Source organism: Dipodomys merriami, unplaced genomic scaffold, assembly GCF_024711535.1.
Source record: "Dipodomys merriami isolate MVZ:Mamm:240054 unplaced genomic scaffold, mDipMer1.0.p SCAF_17, whole genome shotgun sequence".
In the NCBI taxonomy this organism is placed as follows: domain Eukaryota; kingdom Metazoa; phylum Chordata; class Mammalia; order Rodentia; family Heteromyidae; genus Dipodomys; species Dipodomys merriami.
In genome coordinates, this window is record NW_027203048.1 from 22,964,541 (window position 1) to 22,989,265 (window position 24,725).

The 24,725-nt window shown below is 37.6% G+C and overlaps 1 protein-coding gene across 5 annotated transcripts in view; it reads left to right on the forward strand.

Annotated features, from left to right (window-relative positions):
* The window catches only part of Ppm1b (protein phosphatase, Mg2+/Mn2+ dependent 1B), a 64,612-nt gene that overhangs the window by 22,919 nt on the left and 16,968 nt on the right, over positions 1-24,725 (forward strand). For all 5 annotated transcript variants that reach the window (XM_070025499.1, XM_070025500.1, XM_070025497.1 and 2 more), the window contains exons 2-5: positions 3,507-4,363; positions 13,358-13,475; positions 19,230-19,341; positions 19,916-19,973. In XM_070025499.1, the coding sequence (XP_069881600.1) occupies positions 3,507-4,363; positions 13,358-13,475; positions 19,230-19,341; positions 19,916-19,973 (1,145 nt within the window). The remainder of the gene's footprint in view (positions 1-3,506; positions 4,364-13,357; positions 13,476-19,229; positions 19,342-19,915; positions 19,974-24,725) is intronic.

Here is a 24,725-nt window from a genome sequence, read left to right on the forward strand (position 1 = left end):
ATACTGTGCATAGGTGTAAAATGCTATGCATATAAACAGTCACACATGAATATAGTTAAACTACAAAGAATCCTAATTACAAATTTAAGGTGATTTCCATATTGGGAAGGAGAAAATGGTTCAGAGATTAAATAGGAGGCTTTAGTAACTTTTATTGGCAGGTTCATGGATGTTTATTAAAACTCTAGCTGTCTATACACATTATATGATATATGTGATAACTTTATAATGTGTTAAAGTATGGGACAATCTAAGCTTTTGAGATCAGTTTGGAACTTAGAAAAAGCCAGGTTGCAAAAGAATGCAATCCCTGGTAACTGCTGAAAGGTATGCTAAATGCATATTCCTAAACTTTAGTTCTTGAAGAATTGATTTTTATAAAGAAAACAGAAACAAAAATCATTGCAGTTAAGAACATGGGTGAAAAGCAGGGCAGTGTAACTTCCACACAGCGTCAGGAGCTTCATTTGTTTGTTTTGTGATAGTAGGGATTGAACCCAGAGCCTCTACCATTTATGTCTCCAGCCCTTTTGTTTTCATTTTGTTTGTGTGACATGATCTGTTTAGCTTTGGATTCTTCTTTTAAATATATAATTCATTGTTATTATTAGGTATTATACAGAGGAGTTACCATTTTATAAGTCAGGTAATCAGTTCATTTGTATTTGGACAGTGTCACTCCTTCCTTCACTTTCCTCCAGTTTCCCCCTTCAGTCAGTCCCTGCCAGCAAGTACATAGTTCATTTTCCACATAGTCTATACTGAATAGCATGGTTGAATTTGTTTACCCTGCTGCTGCTTTTCCCCTCCCCCCCAAAAACCCTAAAGCAAAAACAACCACCATCATGAACAATAACCATAAAAGTTTCCATTTCTTAGAATGCATTTTAATTAATAATACCCTAAATGTTCAGAGAAGTTACACCTTTGGGTTCTTCCCCTAAGGATATCCTCCTGTAGTCTGTGTGTGAATGCCTAGAGTCCCATATAGGTTATCATGTCCAGTTATATTTTAGATCCAGCTTCCACAATTGACAGAAAATGCACTGTTTGTTTGTTTCGTTTCTTTTTTTTGGGGGGTGGGGGGGTCCGGTCGTGGGGCCTGAACTCTGGGCCTGGGCACTGTCCCTCAGCTCTTCAGCTCAAGGCTAGTGCTCTACCACTTGAGCCACAGCACCACTTCTGGCTTTTTTTTTTTCTGCTTATGTGGTGCTGAGGAATCAAACCCAGGGCTTCATGCATACAAGGCAAGTGCTCTACCACTGAGCCACCTTCTCAGCCCCTGTTTGTTTCTTTGAGCTTGCTTAGCTTACCTCACTTAGTGTGATCTATAATCTTGGATGCTATTCTCATGCCTCCACCTCCCTAGTAGCTGTGGTTATGGAACATATACCAATATGCCCAGATGTTTGGTTTGAGACAGTATCTCCCTGTTATAATCCAGGCTGCCCTTGAACTTGGATCTGGCCTGCTTCAACCTGAGGCTCCTCTGTTTTTTGGTTTTTTGGGGGGAGGGATCTGGTTGTGGGGCCTGAACTCTGGCCTGGGCGCTGTCCCTCAGCTCTTCAGCTCAAGGTTAGCACTCTACCACTTGAGCCACAGAGCCACTTCCGGCTTTTTTCTTTTTGCTTATGTGGTGCTGAGGAATCGAACCCAGGGCCTCATGCATGCAAGGCAAGCACTCTACCACTGAGCCAACTTCCCAGCCCCTCCTCTGTTTTTTTATGTCCATCCAGGCTTTCTTTAGTTCTTGGTATCCTTTTTAAAAGCATTCTGTTTAAGACCTCACCTTCCATCCTTTTCTTTCAAAACCATTTGAAAAATCTTTTACAAGATTTTTGTGGAACTTTTGTGGATTTTTAACCTATTAATATAAAACAACAGTATCATAATTGCAAGAATATTAGGAAAGTTGAAAGCTACAAAAACCTTTTTTCTCATTTGGTACATGGAATTGGAAACAAAATAGTCAAGAATCCAATTTCATTTGCATTTAGGTATCTTTGTAAGTTATCTTGTTTTTCAGGTGAAGTAGCCATCAGACCATAAAAATCTAAATAAAAATAGGGGCTGGGACGGTGGCTCAGTGGTAGAGCGCTTGCTTGCATGCATGAGGCCCTGGGTTCTATTCCTCAGCACCACATAAGCAAAAAGAAAAAAGCCGGAAGTGGCGCTGTGGCTCAAGTGGTAGAGTGCTAGTCTTGAGCTGAAGAGCTGAGGGACAGCGCCCAGGCCCAGAGTTCAGGCCCCATGACCGGACCCCCCCAAAAAAAATCTAAATAAAAATAATTGAAATCAAGTTTTCAAATTATCGTATCACGGAACTTTAATGCCATGCCGCATATTAGAAAATAAGCATTTGGTTGGGAATGTAACTCCGTCAGTGAAAGAGCACTTGTCTATAATTTGGGTCCTGGGTTCCCAGTGCCTGCCCCATGATCACAAATAAGCATATTCTATTACATTTATCTCAAAATGATAAAAATTTTAATGTATTTTTAATTTACCTTTTTAAAGTAATAGGAATATATAACTCAGGATGAATAAAGTTATATAATTTATGAGGATAATACATGCATACATCCATATAAATTGAGTAGATTCGCTTTTTATAAATGGGATATGGAATTTTGTTATGAAATTCAATAGTGGTCAAAGACTTAAAAGATTTCTTGGAGGAGGTGAGTCTGTTCCGAGTGTATTAGAAATTAGTGCATAGAAATACCATGATGAAACTCATCTTTATTACAATCTATGCTAATTCAAAAATAATAAAAGAAAAGGTAAAAAAACACCTTACCAGCATAGCCAAGAATCAAATAGAAGTCAAGTTAATATAGACTATTGTCTTCCAAAGTATTTTCAAATCACTAGCTTGCTACTTTTATATATATACATATATATATATTTATAATACACACACACAGATAATAGGGAGTTATAATTCCTAAGTCAGGTAATAATTTCAGTGCTTCTTGGACATTGTCACCCCTTCTTTTGTTTTCCCCCATTTTTCCTTTCCTATCCCTCCCTACAAGTTGAATAGTTCATTTTTTACGTAGTGAATATTGAATGCAAGGACTGCGTTTGGTCCTTTTCCTCCTTTCATTGCTGTGCCTTTTAGCCCCCCCATTCCCCCAAAAGACAATACTAGCATGCTATTTGAAGATCTCATCCAAGATCTTTTTTTTGACCTTTCTCAAATAAAGGGTGCCATTTGTGAACAAGCAAGCCAAGTGAGAGCTCAAGGACTTGAGTTTAAACCCCAGGACTGGGATCCCCCCCAAAATTACTAATACCTATACTCCATCCCCCAGAAATTCTGATTTAATCAGTCTGATTTTAACTGTTCTAGAAGTAGGGGGAGAATTTTTTTTTTTTATTCCAGTAAAGTGGGATAATACTGAAAAATACTTAAGGTAAGAGTTACTTGAGAACAAGTAGAATACTGTAGACAAGTTAAGAAAATTTAAACATTTAACACCTATAATTTTTCCCCCTTCCAGGTTCATTACTAAACATGGGTGCATTTTTGGATAAACCCAAAACTGACAAACATAATGCTCATGGTGCTGGGAATGGCTTACGCTATGGCCTGAGCAGTATGCAAGGATGGAGAGTGGAAATGGAAGATGCACACACAGCTGTTGTAGGTATTCCTCATGGCTTGGAAGACTGGTCGTTTTTTGCAGTTTATGATGGTCATGCTGGATCCCGAGTGGCAAATTATTGCTCAACACATTTGTTAGAACATATCACTACCAATGAAGACTTTCGGGCAGTGGGCAAACCAGGATCTGCTCAGGAACCTTCAGTGGAAAATGTCAAGAATGGTATCAGAACTGGCTTTTTGAAAATTGATGAATACATGCGTAACTTTTCAGATCTCAGAAACGGGATGGACAGAAGTGGTTCAACTGCAGTGGGAGTTATGATTTCACCTACACATATCTACTTTATCAACTGTGGTGATTCACGTGCTGTTCTGTATAGGAATGGACAAGTCTGCTTTTCTACGCAGGATCACAAACCTTGTAATCCAAGAGAAAAGGAGAGAATCCAAAATGCAGGAGGCAGCGTAATGATACAGCGTGTTAATGGTTCATTAGCAGTGTCTCGTGCTCTGGGGGACTATGATTACAAGTGTGTTGATGGCAAAGGCCCAACAGAGCAACTTGTTTCTCCAGAGCCTGAGGTTTATGAAATTTTAAGAGAAGAGGATGAATTTATCATCTTGGCTTGTGATGGGATCTGGGATGTTATGAGTAATGAGGAGCTCTGTGAATTTGTTAAATCTAGGCTTGAGGTATCTGATGACCTGGAAAATGTGTGCAATTGGGTAGTGGACACTTGTTTACATAAGGTATGTAAGCTTTTTTTTTTTTTTTTTTTAACGATTAAAATACTTTATCTTGAAAAGGCATGGTAAGTAAATTTAAGCAAACAAGTTTTTAAAACTGTTTATTTTTAAATGACTTTCTTCATCAAAAAGAAAACTATTCTTTTCACTACTTCCATCTGCCCTAGTCTTCTAATTATTTGAATAGTAAGTTCAGTAAATTTAAGACATACGTCATTTGATTATTCTGTGGCTTGTTGCTGTGGCAGAGTCATCTATAGAGAATTGTGACTTTTGATTCAAATTCTTGGTATTGGAAGTGGACATCCTACTCATAATTTGGTAGTAGCTTAACATGTATTTATTAAAATACTGCATTACTAAAAAAGTTTAATTTTCTTAAATAAAAAGTATATGTAATATATACATACTACATAGTATATATAATATATAGCCTATAGCAAGAAGCTATGCTTAATTAAAATTTAGTTCTAATTCTTCTAGCATTGTCTATTCACTGTCTAGAAAGCTTTTCATATCAATACAAATTTAAGTGGAATTTTCATGTAACTAAGTAATATATGACTTGGTGGATAGTCTCTCACTTTTGTAGAAGATACCAAAATTGGTTTCATAGATATTGTCACTGATTAAAACCCAAACCCTTATGTACTCCTATAAAAAATTCCTTTAGAATTTTTAATAGTTGGTTCTCCAGAATATCTTTAAAATATTTATTTTAAATGTTTTTAATATATTTATTTTAAATGTTTTAAATATCTTGTGTTTGCCAATACCTATACAAAAAATAACTAAAATTTGAGTGAACTTGGCAAGTGCCTTGAGTATGCATGTATGTATTCTATGATCCTGACTAGAAAGACACCAAAAATGATTGTGAAACAGAATTTAGCTTACTCTGTCTGCATTAGAACCATGCTGTCTCTGTGGTAAGCAGAGACATAGCCAGAAAGTAAGTAAGTAAGTGTGTGTGTGTGTGTGTGTGTGTGTGTGTGTGTGTGTGTGTACTTGCGTGTGTGTGTACTTGCGTGTGTGTGTGCGTGCGTGTGCCGTGTATTTCTTGGCAGGTTCTTTACCACGTGAACTATACTCCAAACCCTTTTGTGCTTTGGCTGTTTTCCAGATAAGGACTTGTGCTTTATGATAGGGGCCAGCGTCAGTCTGCAATCCACTTACCTCTGTCTCTGAATAGCTGAGATTACAATCTTGTACTACCACACCCAACTTGTTTGTTGAGATTGGGATCTTGCTAACTTTCACTGGCCTCAAACTGAGAGCCTTGTGATCTTTACCTGCTAAGTATCTGGAATTACAAGCATGAGTCACTATGCTAAGCAAATGTGAATGTTTTTATAAAAAATGAAATGCAGGCTGGGAAGTTGGCTCAGTGGTAGAGTGCTTCCTTTGTATGCATGAGGCTCTGGGTTCAATTCCTTAGCACCACATAAGCAGAAAAAGCCGAAGTGGCCCTGTGGCTCAAGTGGTAGGGTGCTAGCCTTGAGCTAAAGAGCTGAGGGACAGCGCCCAGGCCCAGAGTTCAGTCCCCACGACCGACAAAAATAAAAATAAAAAATAAATAATGAGATGCATAGGGTTAGGAGCAAAGCTGTCAAGAGGTAGGATGCCTGTGAGGCCTTACTAGTACCTCCATTTAAAAAAAGAAAAAATAAGAATCATTACACTTGCTATGCCTGCTTTTTCTTACAATATATTGTAGAAAGATACCTATGTGAAAGTACTGAGCTACATTTTTCATAGCTGCATTTTTCATTTTCTGTAAGCTGGAATATGTTTTAGCCTTGGTCCAAACTTTCCCATCCTTAAAAGAATCAATGATGGATAACCTTTTTTTTCTGCCAAGGGCCATCTAGATATTTATAACACCATTCAAAATAGACCATATGAAATTATGAACTCAGGAAAACAATAGCTAAATGAGCTACTGGCAGCCAATGAGAAGCATACGTTGCTGTTTCATGATTTGCAAATAATTTGTCTGGTCTTATATTTCTTAGAGGGTTCTCCACTGCTGCAAAGGAAACTAGTTGTCAGAACTGTGACAAACCTTTAGATTAATTCTGATCTAAACTTGGTAACTTTTTATTTGTTTGTTTGTTTGTCTGTCTGTCGGTTGTGAGGCTTGAACTCTGGGCCTGGGTGCTGTCCCTCAGCTCTTCAGCTCAAGGACAGTGCTTTACTACTTGAGCCACAGTGCCACTTCTGGTTTTCTGGTGGGTTATTGGAGATAAGAGTCTCATGGACTTTCCTGGCCTGGGCTGGCTTTGAACCATGATCCTCAGATCCTTAGCCTCCTGAGTAGTTAGGATTAAAGGCGTGAGCCACCAGCGCTGGTGCCCGTTTTAAACTTGGTAACTTTTATCAGTTTAAGGTAATTAAATGTTGATGCTGTTAGACCTAGTCTAAAATCTCAGAAATGAGGAATTCTAGTAGCATATGAAAGTTTGGGTCAGGCAATCCATTCAGTTTTTGTGAAAGCTGTTATATTGCATTTAAATAAAGATGCATTCAAATTGAAATAGATTTTTGAGAAACATAGCTGAAAAGGTAACAGGTTTATGAGTTTCTCTTAACCACTGAAAATATGTAAGGATTCTTAAGGAATCTCCATTTCTGTTTTGTAGCTCCATAATTTTGTCATTCATTCTACTTGATGGTATTGTAGAACCAAAGGTTAGCTCTACTATAAGATAGAATATAACTGCTTGGAATTTAATATGAAAGATTATATATAGGTCTGGGAATGTGGGTTAGTGGTAGAGTGCTTGCCTAGCATACATGAAGCCCTGGGTGTGGTTCTGCAGTACCACATACACAGAAAAAGCCACAAAAAAAAGCAGCTCAGGGACAGTGTCTGAGCCCTGAGTTCAAGCCCCAGGACTGGAAGGGAAAAAAAAGAATTGACAACAGAAGGGGGTGGGGAGGAATCACATGGGCCGGGAGACATACATTTCCCAATGCCATGCTCAGTGTCAGTGTCAAGAAATTGGTTTCTCTTTAAAAAAAAAAAAAAAAAAAAGATGTAAACTTTTAAATCCACAGAAAACAGGGACTTCCCAGTAGTGTTACCAACTTTGAGAGAAGATCCTATTAAGGAGATATTTCCCTGAGAGATTTAAGTGAAGTCAGTGTTTTCTAATACCTCTAACACTTGTCATGTCTTAATGGCTTATAACACTTTTGTATGTTAATTTCATAATACTTTGGAAGGTTGTGGTACTTAATCACAAAATTATCAGTAAATTCTTGACTTTGTGAGTCAAATACTGTTCTAAGCATTTTGAACATGTTTTAACTCAATTTTACAACAGTTGAATAAGTTAACATCCTATTTGTTAGTGATAATCCTTTTTTATGATTGTTAAGCTATAATCGTTAAATGACTCAGGTCAGATATCCTATTTATATTACATATTTAACTGTAGAGAATAGTCCCTAAGAAAACAACCTTTTCATTTTATTACCAGTGATATGATTCCTGGTATTTATCACCAAATAATTCCAGCTTTTATAAAATACGTAATTTCTATTACAATACTATTTTAAAACTTACAAATCATATATACTTTATTAATCTTTGTCCTAATCTGCAATGAACAAAATGATTTTTTTTTCTGGTTCTGGGGCTTGAACTCATAGCCTGGGTGTGGTCTCTGAACTTTTTTGCTCTACCAGCTGAGCCATACCTCCGCTTCTGTCTTTTAGGTGGTTAATTGGAGATGAGAGTCAGGGACTTTCTTTTATGGACTGGCTGTGAACAGTGATCCTCAGATCGCAGTTTCCTAAGTAGCTAAGATTACAGGTGTGAGCCACTGGTGCCTGGCTAAAATATTTTATTTTTATTTCCAGTTGCAAGATTAAAAAATAGTTGTCCTATAGTTAGGATTCTTGAAGCTGAGACTAGAATCTTAAAATTTCTGAATCAAGTTTGGTATATTTGTTAGAAATGTTTTCCAGAATGGTGTGTGATAGAATGTTTCTGTTTATGTGTATATGTGGTATTGAATTTTTTTGTTGTTGTTGTTGTATTTTATCTGAAAAGTTTTCCCTCAAGGGAAACAAAAACGTTTCTTTTTTCAATTATGAAAATGTTTATAATAAATACAAATATGTTTGAAGTAAAGTTACTCCTTTTTCTGTTCCTTTCCAGTTTTACCTCTTTTAAGAGTTTTGCTGTTTATCCTTCCAAGTGATTACCCCCCCATCTCTCTCTCTTTCTCTATTTCTCTCTCTTTTGTAGGAACTGGGACTTGAACTCAGGTACTTTTGCTCTTGCTTGGCTTTTTTGCCCAAAGCTAGTATCCTACCCCTTGAATCATACTTCTGGCTTTTTGTTAGTTTATTGAAGATAAGAGTCTGCCTGGACTAAATTCATACAGCGGTTCTCAGGTCTTGTCCTTCTGAGTAGCTAGGGTGTGAACCACTGGTGCCTTCTACAAAGATATAAGCATAAAATTAGGCATGATTGTGTACGTCTGTGACTTCAGTACTCAGGAGGCTGAAGCAAGAGGATTGGGAGTTAGGATAGCAAGACCCTGTCTCCCACATAACAAAAGACCCAAATATTTACCAGTAACACTCAACCTAAAAATTTTAACAGTAAAAATAGTCCCCCCCCCCCGTTTTACAAAAATTAATCATCATTTCCATGGTACCTTACCACCTACTTTATTTTGCTTGTGCCATAAAAATCAGTAGCATTTCTTAGCTGGGCATGGGAGGGGGTTGGGGAGGTGGCTCATTCCTGTATTCCTAGCAACGCGGACTGAGATCCTGATGAACTTGGTTTCAAGTCTATGAGCCTCTTCCCTCCAAAATAACCAGCAAGAAGCCACACTAGAGACAGCTCAGTGAGAAAGCACCAGCTGAGCAAGCAAGTGCAAATCCCCGATTTAAAACGCCTGTCTGTGTTTAGGGAAAAATTATCTTTATATGGAAATAGCACACTGGCACCTCGGACTTACCTCCTAGGTGCACTGTTTGGGAAAAGTCATGGGTTTAGTGTTAAGAACATAGGCTTAGTGGGGAAAAATAGAACATAGGCTTGGAGCCAGCCAGCTGGGTTGTAAGCTATGTTAAGGCATTTACTGAATTTGGGTGAAGCTTTTTTAAAATTTTTCAGTCCTGGTGCTCGAACTCAGGGCCTGGGCGCTGTTCCTGGGCTTTTGTGCTCAAGGCTAGCACTCTACCACTTTGAGCCACAGCTCTACTTCTGGTTTTCTGATGGTGATTGGAGATAAGAATTTCACAAATTTTCCTGCCAGGGCTGGCTTTGAGCCAGGATCCTCAGCTCTTAGCCTTCTGAGTAGGATTACAGGTTTGAGCCACTGGCACCCAGCTGCTTTCTTTTTTAAATCTTTATGAAAAGAATGATAGTATCTTCATGAGTTACTGTGAATAAAGCTTTTGCCGTGACAGAACATTTTCTGGTTTATAGGCCTCAGTAAATTTTAGTTCTATGGATGGTTAAAATACATGTATATAGAGGATTAAATTCAAGTATAGGGTAATGGTGGAAGCAGTTCTTGAAAGGAGTTAGTGGTAAGCTTCCATCTTTTTGTACACAGGTATAGGTCTGTTCCTTCGGGCTGGCTGGTGTTTGAAGCTATAGTAGATCACTATTTTGAGTGTCAGTTTAAAAAAGGATTTAAAGATGTTAGCAATTTCCATCTCATATATTTTTACAAATCTGTAGATTCTGGTCCTAATTACCACATGTACTTTGTGAAGATGTGCTTCTGGTACTTCTTTCACCATTCAGTTTTATCTTTAAAGCTAATGATTTCAAACTCTTAATTTAGATGCCCTTATTTATGGATTAGTCACTGGCTTTTTTGACTCATTGCTATCTAGTAGTTCTTAATGTTCAAATGTTTTAAGTGTGTTACTCCTGTGCTATTCAATAAGTTTAAAAAAAGACAAAAACACACACACACAAATAACATACTCGTTCACATCTGGAATCATAGCAATATACTTGGTAGGCAGAGGTGGAGGATTGTAGTTTGAGAACAGCTGCTACAAACAGATGCCCATCTCAACAATAAAAAGCTGGGCATAGTGGTGTGTGTCTATCATTTTAGCTGCTAGAGAAGTATAAGTAGGATTGTGGTCCAGGCTTGTCCTGGCCTAAAAAGAATAAAGCTAAAAGAGGTAGGAGTATAAATCAAGTAGTAGAATACCTGCCTGTCAAGCACGAGGCCCTGAGTTCAGACCTTAGTCACCATCCTTCTCCCAAAAACAGACTTATAATCAGGTTCTAAATATTTAGTTAATTATTTTAGATATCTAGTCTGAGTTTTTTTTTTCTTTTAACAAACATGGTTCAATTTTGGATGTAATAAAATGATTATACTGATGATGCAAGGATGATTTGTCTATAGAAAACTGAAAAGGCTTAAAAAAAGTTATTATCTCTCAGTTGCTGTATCAAAACCTGGTGTTTAGGGAAACAACATCTTTATACAAATAGCAGCATCATTGAAATGATGCACATGTGAAGGAGGTGTTATTGTAAATTTGTCTTTTTGTTTGTATGTCGAGCCTGGGACTTGAACTCAGGGCCTGGATGCTGTCCCTGAGCTTTTGGGGAGGGGGGGGGTTGTTTTGTTTTTTTCCTTCTCAGGCTAAAACTCTACCACTTGAGCCACAGCTTAACTTCTGTCTTCTTTGGTGCTTAATTGGAGATAAGAGTCTCAAGGTTCATCAGAACGAGCCAGTTACTGACATGTAGGCCATGATCGGCTTCCTCACAAAGGAGTGCTCAAACAAGATGACAGACTGAATGCTTTGCATCAGTATCTGAGGAAATAACCTTTTCCACTACCTCAACTTCCTAATCGGAATGCCATTTGGTTTCTATCTAGATTGAATGCTGAAACTTCACTGTAATTTACCATGCTTGTACCAGTAATGCCAAGGCATAAGTCACTTGTACACATGGGAATAATTGTACATTTTAAACTGGGTTTCTAGTTTGCTGACTTTTTAAAATCTTGAACTGTATTTTTATAAAGCCAATGGGTTTTACTGCATTATTTTAATTCATCCACTGGTAAATGTTTAAAAGAAAAAAAAAAGTCTCATGGACTTTCCTGTCTTGGCTGACTTTGACCTATAATCCTCAGATCTCAGCTTCCTGAGTAGCTAGGGTTAAGGGCATGATTCACCAGCGCCCAACTTGTAAATTATATCCTTTAAATACCTTTGGAAGGTCATTAACTTCTTGAGTTTTTCACTGCATTTTCCAAATGATAGGTTTATATTTTATAACTTACAGAGATCAAATGGAAATTTTATACATAGCATATTAATTAGAAATTGCTAAACATACTAGTTATTCACTCCATTTATTTATATATAGTTTAAAATTCTTTAGATTTTGAAATTTCTGCTTGACCTGCATTCACATTCATACTTGATGGCAGGTGATCTACTAATTGAGATATGTCTCAATTTCTACATACAGTATTTCTACATATAGCAAGCCATAAAAGTTTATATAGATTTTATTATGAATAAAATTACTTTGGCCTATGTAGAAATCCTGACTTTCTAGATACCAAGAAATTGGTTTATATGCTCATGATGGGTCTTTTTGAATAAGGCTAAAGAGGCTGTAGAGTGAATTACTTTTTAAAAAATCTTGTAAACAGTTGGCTTTCACTGTTTTTAAACCTTGTTCTCTAATTTTGAAAGCGAAGCATAAGTTCTTCAAATCCTGCCTGTCATTTTGGCCATGCTATATGGATTCTGAAAAGGTGACAAGTCTGACCGAAGCATTAATTGCAGCCTAGATTCTTGCCATGATGACTAAAAAGTCTATTATCTTCTGCTTGTGTTGCTAAACTTCACTATCAGACAAAATAATTTACCACTTCCATTTATTTATATTTTTAAAAGTCATTATTTGCTGCCTGTGGTGGCACATGCCAGTTAACCAAATCTTGGGACATGAAGGCAGGAGAATCACAAAGCTTAGGGCCAGCCTGGCTACAAAACAAACTGTCTTTTAAAAAAAATGACTATCTTAACAAGTTTGATCTCCTCTAAGGAAAAGAGTAATAGTAAGAGATATATTGCTCATATCATGGTAGCATTTCTTTCTTAATAAAATTTGTAAGAATATGATTAAATGAAAGTAAAATTTATATTTAAGTTAACCCTTTTAGTTGCTCTCTAAAGAACCTGAAATTATTTGTGATTCTATAAAACAGTATTATCTGATAGCTTTTAAATTTGCCACAATGAGCTCAGGGCTTAGTAGCACATGCATTGTAATCCCAACACTTAGGAGGCTGAGGCAGAAAGGTCTTGAGGTGCTGGGAAGGTAGCTCAATGGTAGAGTGCTTGCCTTGCATACATGAGGCCCTGGCTTTGATTCCTCAGTACTATATAAGCAGAAAAAGCCAGAAGTGGCGCTGGCTCAAGTGGTCGAATACTAGCCTTGAGCTGAAGAGCTCAGGGACAGTGCCCAGGCCCAGAAGTTCAGACCCCAGGACTGACAAAAAAAAAAAAAAAAAAGAAAAAGATCTTGATTTCAAGGCTAGCCTGGTCCTAGTTTCAAAAAAAAAAAAAGAGAAAAGAAAAGAAAAAGTTACCTGCCTATAACCCTATGTGTCAGCCATCTAGTTATGTTCTACTGTTTCATACTATATTCTCAGACAGTTTCAGGTATCCTGACAAGCTACGTTAAGTTCAGTAGAGTTGTGGTATTAAGCCATTCTTAGGACATTCTTATTTCTAAGGCTGTGAAATCATCATTAAGAATAGTTAGAATTAAAGCTCAGAAGTAACTATAGGCCTACACCTAGACATTTTGCTTCTTCAGATTGTATTTTAAATGTTATTTTGGAATAAAAATTAATGTGTTGAATAATACATTCTAGAGGAATAATTAAATCTTAATTTTTAAAAGTAATTTCAGAAGTAATAAAAATTTGGTAAGACTATAGAAATATATTTTTTCTTTCTTTATAGGGGAGTCGAGATAACATGAGTATTGTATTAGTTTGCTTTCCAAATGCTCCTAAGGTCTCAGATGAAGCAGTGAAAAGAGATTCAGAATTGGATAAACACTTGGAATCAAGGGTTGAAGGTAAGAAAGATTTTTAGTTATGTTTTAGTTCATAAGGAAAGAAAGGATTTTCCTCCTTGAGTATCAGATGATTCTTTTAAAATTTCCTTAGGAACAATTATTTGAGAACAAAACCTTAAAACTGTGTCCATCTGCCTAACGTTTACTATCTTGTACCCCAAGGTATTTGACTTTGAAGAGAGGTGATTAATTTTTTTTCTAGGTTTGTAAGTACCTGCATAAATCTCCTAAACAAGTGTGTAATACTTTGGTTTTTTAGTCTGTAGTTTCTTTACCTCTAAATTAGTCTTGTTTATAGGTCTCAGTGAGTCCTGCTTTGGGGGTGATGAGAAAATGAGAAGCATATTTGGAATACTTTGAAGACCATTTGAGGGTTGCATGTTGTCAATAATAATTGCATATTGGGGTGGTAGATTGATAGCTAAAAATTTATCAGAAGACAGAAGAATAGTTATTAATATCTTATTTTCACATTCAGGAAAGAAATAAGAGCCAGGTGCTAGTGGCCCACTTGTAATCCTAGCTACTCCGGTGGCTGAGATCTGAGGATCACTGTTCAAAGCCAGCCTGGGCAGGAAAGTGTGAGACTCAAATCTCAACTAAAAACTACTAAAAAAAACCCAGAAGTAGAGCTGTTGCTCAAAGTGGTAGAGCACTATAGGACTATATTGCTGAAAGCCAGCGAGGGTAATGAGAATAGATATCAAGGGTGAATAATTTTTTTCCCTAAACTGACTTAATTTTCTTGTATTTTTTTTTGTATTTTTTATCAACATATATTGTGGCACAAGAGGGGCTTCATTTGGATATTTCCATACAGGTGTATAATGTATCCTGATATGCCTCATCTCACCCTCTGTTACTTTCCTTTTCTCTCTTCTCCCCTTAAAATAATCACAACAGGCTTCATTGTCATGAATGTATACAAACTGTTGGACTGTATTCATCCTCATTCATCAGGCCATATTCTTCAAGGACTGAGAGGGAAGCCCAAGGTTGGCCTAGTCAGAACTCCATCCTGATAAAATGTTGATCAAAGCAGAAACATGAGATATTTAAGCAATTAGCATGATACTTAGTATATAAGTCTTCAGCAGATTATGTCTTTATTAACGTTTGACTTCTGTAACAGCTTAATTTTAATTCTCAAAAGCATCTCAGTCCAATATAGATATAGTTAATAATTTTCTCTTATATAGTTTGTAACTTTGCAAAGTATATGTTATATGTCAAATATAGCAAATAGGTAATATCATAAACTTCCATGGCTTGTGGCTAATACCTGATTGTAATTCAGATTCAGTCAGAAGACTATAAAATCCTTAGCAAGCAGCCACTGCAAATCGATTTTCATTGGTACTTAAGAATAACTTCTTTTTACTAAATAGTGGTCTTGAAGAGTATTGTATTTCTATTAGAATTTTAAATTATGCTAAATTTTTTAAGCAAAAGCATTCTGGGGTATTGAGCAAGGCTAGGTATGTGGATTTTGTTTTGTAGGCTGGGAATCAAACTAGGATTTCACACATAAGCTAAGTGTTTTACCACTGAGTACATCCCCATCGCTGTATATGTGTTTTCAGTGAGAAGAGGCAAATGGGAGAATATAGTGTAAATAAACAAGGAATAGTATTTAACCTAAGTTGATTACTTAGTGAATGCTTTTTACCTATATTCATTTATTCTGTGTTTGTTGAGTGTGTGTGTCACCGAGGTTATGGTAAAAAAGTTAGACAAGCCTTATGGTGTTTATTATCTAATAAAGGACAAATCCAGAAATTAAGAAGGAATGTTGTTAAGGAAGTCACTATGAGGCAGGACATTTAAGCAAAGATTTTTATCTTGAGATCATATATCTGAAGAACATACAGAGCATACCAGGCAGAGAGCAACATTGCCTGAGAATGGAAAGTAGAAGAATATTAAGTATTAAGAGAGGTGGCTAGACAGAGAGATAAACAGCACATGTTGTCTCTCATATGCAGAAGCTAGATCTAATATGCACCAGAACATCATAAATTATACCGGACTCTTAGCCATTTACACACAGAGAGTGAAGGAGGAGGAGGCTATTTTTAGGAGAGGAGCAGAAAAGAACAATGTCTGTGTGCATCCGATCATATAAAATAATATTTATTGAAATGAACTCCAGGACATGAAAACAAGAGGTTTTTTTATTTGTTGTGTTTATGCTTTCTTTTCATTTTGTCTTGTTTTTTCACTTATCTGTCTTTCATAGGAGAGGAGGGGCACAGAAATGGAGGGACAGAGTGAACAAATGCAGCAGTGGTACTCACAGGACACTATGTTAAAAATAAACTATACAACTTGTGGGTGGGGACAACAGGAAAAAACTGGGCGTGAGTGAGAGAAGGGGTGACATTGCCCAAAAAGAAATGTACTTATTACCTGACTTAAGTAATTGTAACCTCTCTGTACATCACTTTTATACCAATATAAAAAAGAGAGGTGGCTAGAACAATGAAGACTTTAAGTCAAATTTATTGGAAACTTTTAAGCACAAACCAACTTGGTTTTATTGATTTTCAAAGGATTTCACTCACTTGCTGTGTGGAGAAGGGACAAGAAAGGAAGCAATGAAATACCAATTAGAAGCTATGCATTAATGCATGGCAGGTGGCACAGGTAATTGGGATGACAATAGAAGAGGGTATGAAAATTGGTTGGTAATGTACCAAACTGTAGTGCTTTTCATTTGGGGAGATTTTGTCCCTAGATGTCATGTGCTAATACCTGTAGATGTTTTGTTGAGGTTTTTTTTGGTAGTCATAGGGCTTGAACTCTGGGCTTGGGTGCTGTCCTTGCGCTCTTCAGCTCAAGGTGAGCTCTCTACTGTTTGAGTCACAGCACCACTTCTGGGTTTCTACTGGTTTATTGGAGATAAGAGTCTCACGTACTATTCCTGCCCAGTCTGGCTTTGAACCCTGATCCTCAGATCTCAGCCTCCTGAGTAGTTAGGATTACAGGCGTGAGCCACCTGCTCCTGGCTACCTGTAGATGTTTTTGATGTTTCCATTGAAATAATGATTCAGCACCCTAAGGGGTGCTACCTTAGATTTATTTTAACAGTGCACAGGACAGCCTTATCAGAATATTGTCTTGACCAAAATGCCAGCAGTTCCAAGGTTGAGAAGCCTTGTGCTATAGAGGTACAAGTCTTAAGAGAAATTAAAATCTTAACCGTCTTAATTTTCAGTTTTATCACTGTGACAGAATACCTTACAGAAACAATTCAAAGGAAAAAAGGTTTTGTTTTTGTTCACAGTTTTAGCGGTTTTAGTCCTTGGCCAGCTATCTCCACTGCTTTGGGTCTGAGGCAAGACAGTATCAGAGACAGAAAAGTGGTGGAAGAGATTGCTCTCCTCATGATGAGCTGTTCTGTTGTTGTTGTTGTTGTTGTTGTTGTTGTGTGCGTGTGTGTGTGTGTGTGTGCGCGCGCGCGCGCACGCGTGCGCGCATGTTCTCTCTCCTGTATATACAAACAGATGTACTTTTCAAGGGCACATTCCTAGTCTATTTCCCTCAACTAGGCATCACCTCCTAATAGCCCCTTCAGCTATGGATTGATTGAGTCATTGATCATCCTTATGGCCTAGTCACCCTTTGTAGCATCACAATCACAGTAAACATCTTGTAAATGGGCTTACCAAGCAACATACATACTCTGGGATTGGATCAAAAAGGATTTGAGAAAGAGACAGACCAGTTGAAGTTGAAACTGAGGATGCACGGGATATAATTTCACAAAAGGGGTTGATTGGACTGATATGAAAAGTACTTGTGGAAGAGTACAGAGTACATGCAAAACCTAGCTGGGGAGGAGTGTCTCTGACCCTCCCTCCTCTTCCCCTCTCTACTTCCCTCCCTCCCTTCTTCCCTCTTTCCTTTTGTCTTTCCCTCTCATACTGAGATTTGAATTCAAAGTTCTTGCTAGGTAGGTGCTCTACTACCTGATCCACACTCCCAGTTTCCTTTCCCTTAGTTATTTTTTGGGTAGGATCTCCCATTTATGCCTGGACTAGCCTTGAACCCTTCCATCTCCCAGGAGGCTGAACTGAGCCATAGAGCCTGGTTGCAGAGTAATTCTTTGATTAGAATCTTTGGAGGTGAAGGAGTTGGGCAGAGTAGAAAGTAACTTTATAGTCAAAGCCAGGGTTGTAGTGAGGTATGATGAAAGGTTTGAATTTTGTTTCTTACAGGCTGCTCCTTTCTTGTTGTCTTACTAGTAAATTGCCACTCATCATGGTGGCAAGAGGATTGGGAATTTGTACCCAGACTGCAAGATCTAATCTTTACCCTACCCTGTCTTACCCCCAAGTATTAAGTCACCATTGTTTGATTTTTATTTTTAGGGACTTAATCTTCCCATTATTTAAATAAAAATGCTTTAAAATATCTTTTTTATAAACCATGTAGAATGGGACATTTAATATTAAGTGGTACAGCACTTGCCTTGAACAAAAAGAGCTAAGGGACAGGGCCCAGGCCCTGAGTTTAAGCCCCATGACAGACAACAAAAAAACAGCCCTATAGAAACTGGCTCACGCCTGTAATCCTGGCTACTCATAAGGCTAAGATCTGAGGATCACTGTTCCAAGCCAGCCCAGGCAAGAAAATCCATGAGATTATGATCTCTAATTAACCAGAAAAAAAAAAAATCTGAAAGTGGAACTGTGGCTTAAGTGGCAGAGCATTAGCCTTGAGCAAAAAGCTCAGCGACATTGCCCAGGCCCTAAGTTCACATATTAGACATCGCGGGTTGGGAAGGTGGCTCAGTGATAGAGCACTTGCCTTGCATGCATGAGGCCCTGGGTTCGATTCCTCAGCACCACATAAGCAGAAAAAAAGCCAGAAGTGGCACTGTGGCTCAAGTGGTAAAGTGCTAGCCTTGAGCTGAAGAGCTTAGGGACAGCACCCAGGCCCAGAGTTCAGGCCCCACGACTGGACCCAAAAACAAAAACAAAACAAAACAAAACAAAACACATATTAGACATCACCCAGGCCCTAAGTTCACATATTAGAAACAGCACAACAACCAAAAAAAACCCACAAAAAACCCTTAAAACCAGTAGAAGTGAAGTGATTTTTAAAATCTCTATCTCTTTCTGTCTGTCTGTCTCTGTCTCTCTTCCTCTCTTTCTCTCTCTCCTTCTCTCTTTCTTTTGTCCTGAGCCAGCACTGTACCAATTGAGCTAGAGGACCATTTCTGGATTTTTTTTTTCTTTTTTCTTCTGTGATTAATTGGAGATAAGAGTCTCATGGACTTTCCTGTCTGGGCTGGCTTTGAATCCTCCTAAGAAGTTAGGATTACAGGCATGAGCCACTGGTGCCCGGCCCCGCTTTCTCTTTATAGCCTCTACATAACTGTAATACCTCTGTACAGTATCTTTACAATAAAAAAAATTAAAAACTTTTCTATGTAGCAGTTACTATATATATATATATATATATATAGGGTTAATTTTTAGTAATTATTAATCATCTCTCTCCACGGCTATGCCAATTTTCTTCACCATCTTATTGTTTGACATTTATTATATTTGTGCTTTTGTGAGTAATAATACTCCAATGAACATATAATGCAGATAACTGTAGTTGGTGGTTTAGTGGTGGGTTTTTTCCTTTGCATTTTAAAGTTGGTACGACTGAATAGTGCCTTTTATTTCATTTTTTTTTTCAAATACTGGATTGTCTGTCAGCATTAATTAAGGAACTTTTCAAAAAAACTTACAGAAATTATGGAGAAGTCTGGTGAGGAAGGAATGCCTGATCTTGCCCATGTCATGCGCATTTTGTCTGCAGAAAATATCCCAAATTTACCTCCTGGGGGAGGTCTTGCTAGCAAGTAAGTACAACATTAAAAACTAATTATGACTTCATTTATAAATAGTAATTAAGTAATTTTAGGTTAAAAAAGCAAATTGGAAGTATAACGTTATCTAGAGATTGAGATAATGTTCCTGAAAGAAGTTTAAAACTTAGATTAAAAAAAAACAACCAGTCTTTGAAAACTGTTGGCTCACGCCTGTAATCCTAGCTACTCAGGAGGCTGAGATCTGAGGATCACAGTTCAAAGCCAGCCGGGCAGGAAAGTCCTTGAGACTCTTATGTCCAATAAACAAGCAGAAAACTGGAAGGGGTGCTGTGGCTCAAGTGGTAGAGTGCTCACCTTGAGCTAAAGAGTTCAGGGACAGCGCCCTGGCCCAGAGTTCAAGCCTCACGACTGACAAAAAAAAAAGTCTTTGGGGATGAAAGTCATCTTGCTAACTAAGAACAAACAGATTGTGCACTATCAAATTCTGAGTGAAATGTGGAAACTTTCTTGTTGAATGTGACTCTTGGTGTCTAGATTCAATATTATTTGAAATAAGAGATTAAAAATTTTCATAGTTTAATAAGACTAAAGCTTTTTTTTTTAGGCGCAATATTATCGAAGCTGTTTATAGTAGACTGAATCCAAATACAGAAAGTGATGGGGTAAGTTTCTCTTATTTCTTAAGCATTTGCAGTAATTTTACAGATAATAGATATTAATAATAAATATGAATACAAATAATACAATAATAATATAAATACAAATAATATGTGAACATAGTATGTTTGTATATAACAAATTATAATTCTGTTTCACTTCTAAAGAATCAAAGATTGAGAAATATATTAAAACAGTAAAATTCTGTTTTATAGCTAGCTTCATTGTTAACCGTTTTTTGTTTGGGCTATGCTTGTTCACTATCTGTATGTCTGACTTTCCTTCTCCCTTATATCTTAATTTTGAAGCCAGTACATGATTTTAAATAATCTTTATTTCTCCAGCTTGCTGTACCAGCATCAGAGGTTAGTAAGTTACCAATTTAAGGAGCAGTCGTTTCAGTTCCCCTGTGTACCCAGTTATAGTACCATGATCTTGACTGTAGGAACAGTGAGCTCTGAAATAGTCATTTCTGTGTACTGTGCTATGCTTTACAACAGATTCTTTATTTCTTTACTCTTTTAATATGCTGATGAGCTGCAGCTATCCTTCTATATAGCTTTTTAATACACATTCCAAGACTTAATTCCAAAGTTAGTAATTCAAATACACGTTCTTTTTCACATGGAATTTTCAAGGTTTGTGACATGTAAAAATAAATGGTTTATTTTTTAGTATGTATGTTTCAAACCTTTAATGGTGGCACACTTAATAATGAAATTCCAGAGAAGACATATACCAGACTCTACCAGATTTTGCCGCCCCTTGGCAAATCTGAGAGAAGCAGAAGCCATTGGGAGACGTTACCTCTCAATGCAACTCTCACTGTATTGTTTTTCAGAGTTTATTATTAAATAACAGTAAATACATTTTTTAATTTTTTTGTTTTTTTTAAAGAATTTTCCTGGTAAAAGGAAAATTTCACTGTTAATACAAATTTACAAGGTTAAATAAAAATATAATTATAAGCCAGGTGCTGGTGGCTCACGCCTGTAATCCTAGCTACTCAGGAGGCTGAGATCTAAGGATCGTTCAAAGCCTGCCCAGGCAGTAAAGTCCATAAGACTCTTATCTCCAATAAGCCACTCACAAAACCAGTAGCTCAAATAGTAGAGCGCTGGCCTTGAGCTGAAGAGCTGAGGGACAGTGCCCAAGCCCAGAGTTCAAGCCCCACAACCAACTTCCCCCCGCCCCCCCAAAAAATGTATATTGCTAACAACCAAGTTGGTACCTGAGTCTAGAGCAGTGATTCTTAGTCCTTTTGTGGTTGGCACTTCAAAGAATTGAGAATTTCATTGGCCGGAGGTAAGGCTCAAATGGGAGAATATCTGCTTTGCAAGTAAAGGCACTGAGTTCAGACCCCAGCACCACCAAAACAAAAGTTGTAAATATTAACTTAAAAGTAAGCCAGGTGCTGGTGGCTCACACCTATAATCCTGGCTACTCAGGAGGCTGGGATCTGATGATTGTGGTTTGAAGTCAGCCCAGGCGAAAAGTCTATGAGATTCTTATCTCCAATTAACTGCCAGAAAACAGGAAGTGGCTCTCAAGTGCTATCCTTTAGTGAAAAAGCTTAGAGACAGCTCCCAGGCCCTGAGTTCAAGCCCCACCGCCAACAAAACAAAATAAAAATATATGCCTTGTGATAAACTCAGAGAGACCTCATGCAAATGAGGATAGGAAGTTGGCACAACCAAAAAAGTGGTGATAATCTCTAAGTGGTGAGGAGCAGAAAACTTATCTCTTCAATTAGATTATATATTCCACATGATATCCACTGCCTTTGTTAGAGAAAATAAGTCTTCAGAAAAGATAGTGGTTGATCATTAGCTATTGATCATTCTCATTTCCTTCAGAATTAGAATCCTGGTGGCTAATCTTAAAAAATAATTCTTTCTGAAGAAAATTTTTACTCCAAACAAGATTTTAAACTTGTTCATTAGCCCTACATTTTTCATGTGTACCAAGAATTACTTCTGGGTTGGGAAGGTTGCCCAGTGGTAGAGTGCTTGCTTCGCATGTATGAGCCTTTGGGTTCAATTCCTCAGCACCACATAAGCAGAAAAAGCCAGAAGTGGCATTGTGGCTCTAGTGGTAGAACGCTAGCCCTGAGCTGAAGACCTGAGGGACAGTGCCCAGGCCCAGGGTGCAGGCCCACAACTGACCAAAAAAAAAAGAAAAGAATAACTTCTGAACTTGTTTTCAGTACTCAAAGCTTCATGCTTGTTATTAAACAGGCCCTCTTACCATTTGAGTCACTCCACTGGCCCTTTTGTGCATAGGTTATTTTTGAGATAGGGTCTCCAGTGAAGCCCTGGCTGGCCTGGACTAAGACCTTTATCCCTACATGCCAAGTTTTATACTTAAGGCATTTGTTCTCAATTTCATTGTTACGTAGTTATGTTTTCTTTTTTAAAGTTCAAAACTTGCTGGGCACAGTGGCTCACACCTGTAATCATAGTTACCTGGGGAATGATAGTTGTTGAGACTTCATTTCAGCCAATGGCTCAAGCTACTATGATACTCAGTTATCCCCAGTACTGGGGTGGGGAGAGGGGAAAAAAAGCCGGGTGCTAGTGCTCATATCTGAAATCTTAGTGTTACTGAGGAAGCTGAGATCTGAGGATGGAGGTTTGAGCCCAGGCAGGAGAGTCTGTGAAAGTCTTATCTCCAGTTAACCAGCAAAAAGCTGGAAAATAGAGCTGTGGCTCAAGTGGTAGAGTATCATCCTTGAATGAAAAAGCAAAGTGACAAGCACCCAGACCCTGAGTTTAGGCCTCAGTACCTTTAGCAGCCTCCCCTCCAAAAAAATATTAACTGTCATGTGAATTGAATTATAAGGATTATTATGCAAGTTCAATGAAGAAGTAAAAGATTCTGAGAGGAAAGTTAGGGTTTGATAAATAGTATGAATGGCAGAAATGAGATGAGAAAGATAATCTTTCAAGTGAAGGATACAGGCAAGAACAAAATAGGTCTTAGAAAAGGCATCTTTTTCTTAAGAGTAGAGAATTGCTATATGAAAAATAAAAACTTTGTTGCAGAGCTATTTTCTGAGAGACTAGTCTTTTGAACTTGAGTATGAAGAACTATCATACGTTTGGAATTTCTGTAGCAGTTTTATTAGCATTTGCAGTAGTAGATTAGACATGCTGGAAGTCAGATAGCTGTGAAATAATCTACAGAGACTAAATAATTAGTAGATATGGGTTAGAGCATTTACCCATTTACTACTAAAACTGGCTATATACCAAAATCCTCTTTGGAGGAACATTATTATTACTCTTTCAGAATAATCACTACCTTAGAAAAATAGTGAACAAATAGCACACATAGTTGAAATGTATTGAAAATACCAAAGAAACAGAAAGAGTGGAAAGCTGGGCGCCGGTGGCTCACGCCTGTAATCCTAGCTACTCAGGAGGCTGAGATCTGACAATCACGGTTCAAAGCCAGCCCAGGCAGGGAAGTCTGTGAGACTGTTTTAACTCCAATAAACCACTAGAAAACCAGAAGTGGTGCTGTGGCTCAAGCAGTAGAGTGCTCGTCTTGAGCTGAAGAGCTGAGGGATAGCGCCCAAGCCCAGAATTCAAGCCCCACTACCGACCAAAAAAACAGAGTAGAAAAAATACATTATGTATAACTCTTAAATTGATGCATTATAATAAGCAGTTAGACATAGTCACTTGTGCTCCATAAATTCCTGTTAGATCCTCAGTATTGCTAGGTGCAAAGGCTCAACTTGTAGAAGTTTAGTAGAAGTACAGAAGATGAAAATGTTGGAAGGGATTATAAAAATTATGCTTTTTATAAAAGCATAAAAATAATATTCAGGTTTTTTAAATACATAAAATGCCATTCAAAGTTGAATCCTTTTTTTAACATTTCCATTGGTGTGTATTACAAAATGGGGTTTCATTGTGATATTTATGTACATATATATATTTTTATCAAATTCTTTTACACTCTTAAAATAGCTGCTTTTAGCCCAGAGCCAGTGGCTCACAGCTATGATCCTAGCTATTCAAGAGGCTGAGATCTGAGGGTTGCAGTTTGAAACCAATCCTGGGTAGGGTAGTCCATGAGATTTATTTATTTTATTTTTTGGGGGGGGGAGGGGTCCGATTGTGAGCCAGAACTCTGGGCCTGGGTACTATCCCTCAGCTCTTCAGCTCAAGGCTAACGCTCTACCACTTGAGCCACAGCGCCACTTCCGGCTTCTTTTTCTTTTTGCTTATGTGGTGCTGGGGAATCGAACCCAGGGCCTCATGCATGCAAGGCAAGCGCTCTACCACTGAGCCACCTTCCCAGCCCCGTCCATGAGATTTTTATGTCTAGTAAACTACCAAAAAAGATGGATGTGGAGCTGTGGCTCAAGGTAGCGTGCTAACCTTGAGCAGTAAGAAGCTTGGACAGCACCCAAGCTCTGAGTGCAAACCCCAGGACTGGCACCCCCCCCCAAAAAAAAAAAAACTCTTCCTGCTATAAATACTTACAAATACTACCATTAGGCATAAAAGTTTATCCATTTTTTTTATGTTTGAAAATATCCATAATCCAGTAAAGAGCGTCTTTTACATGAGACTACGACTCACAGAATGACATTGACTAATGCTTATCCTCCTTTAAGCCCCCAAAAAACTCTATATTGTTTTTATATTTTTAAACTGTATATAGAATCTTTCCCATTTTACCCCAAATGGATAAATGTAATATATTATATTATAGCTTCTTCTACATATTTGTGAATTTTTAGT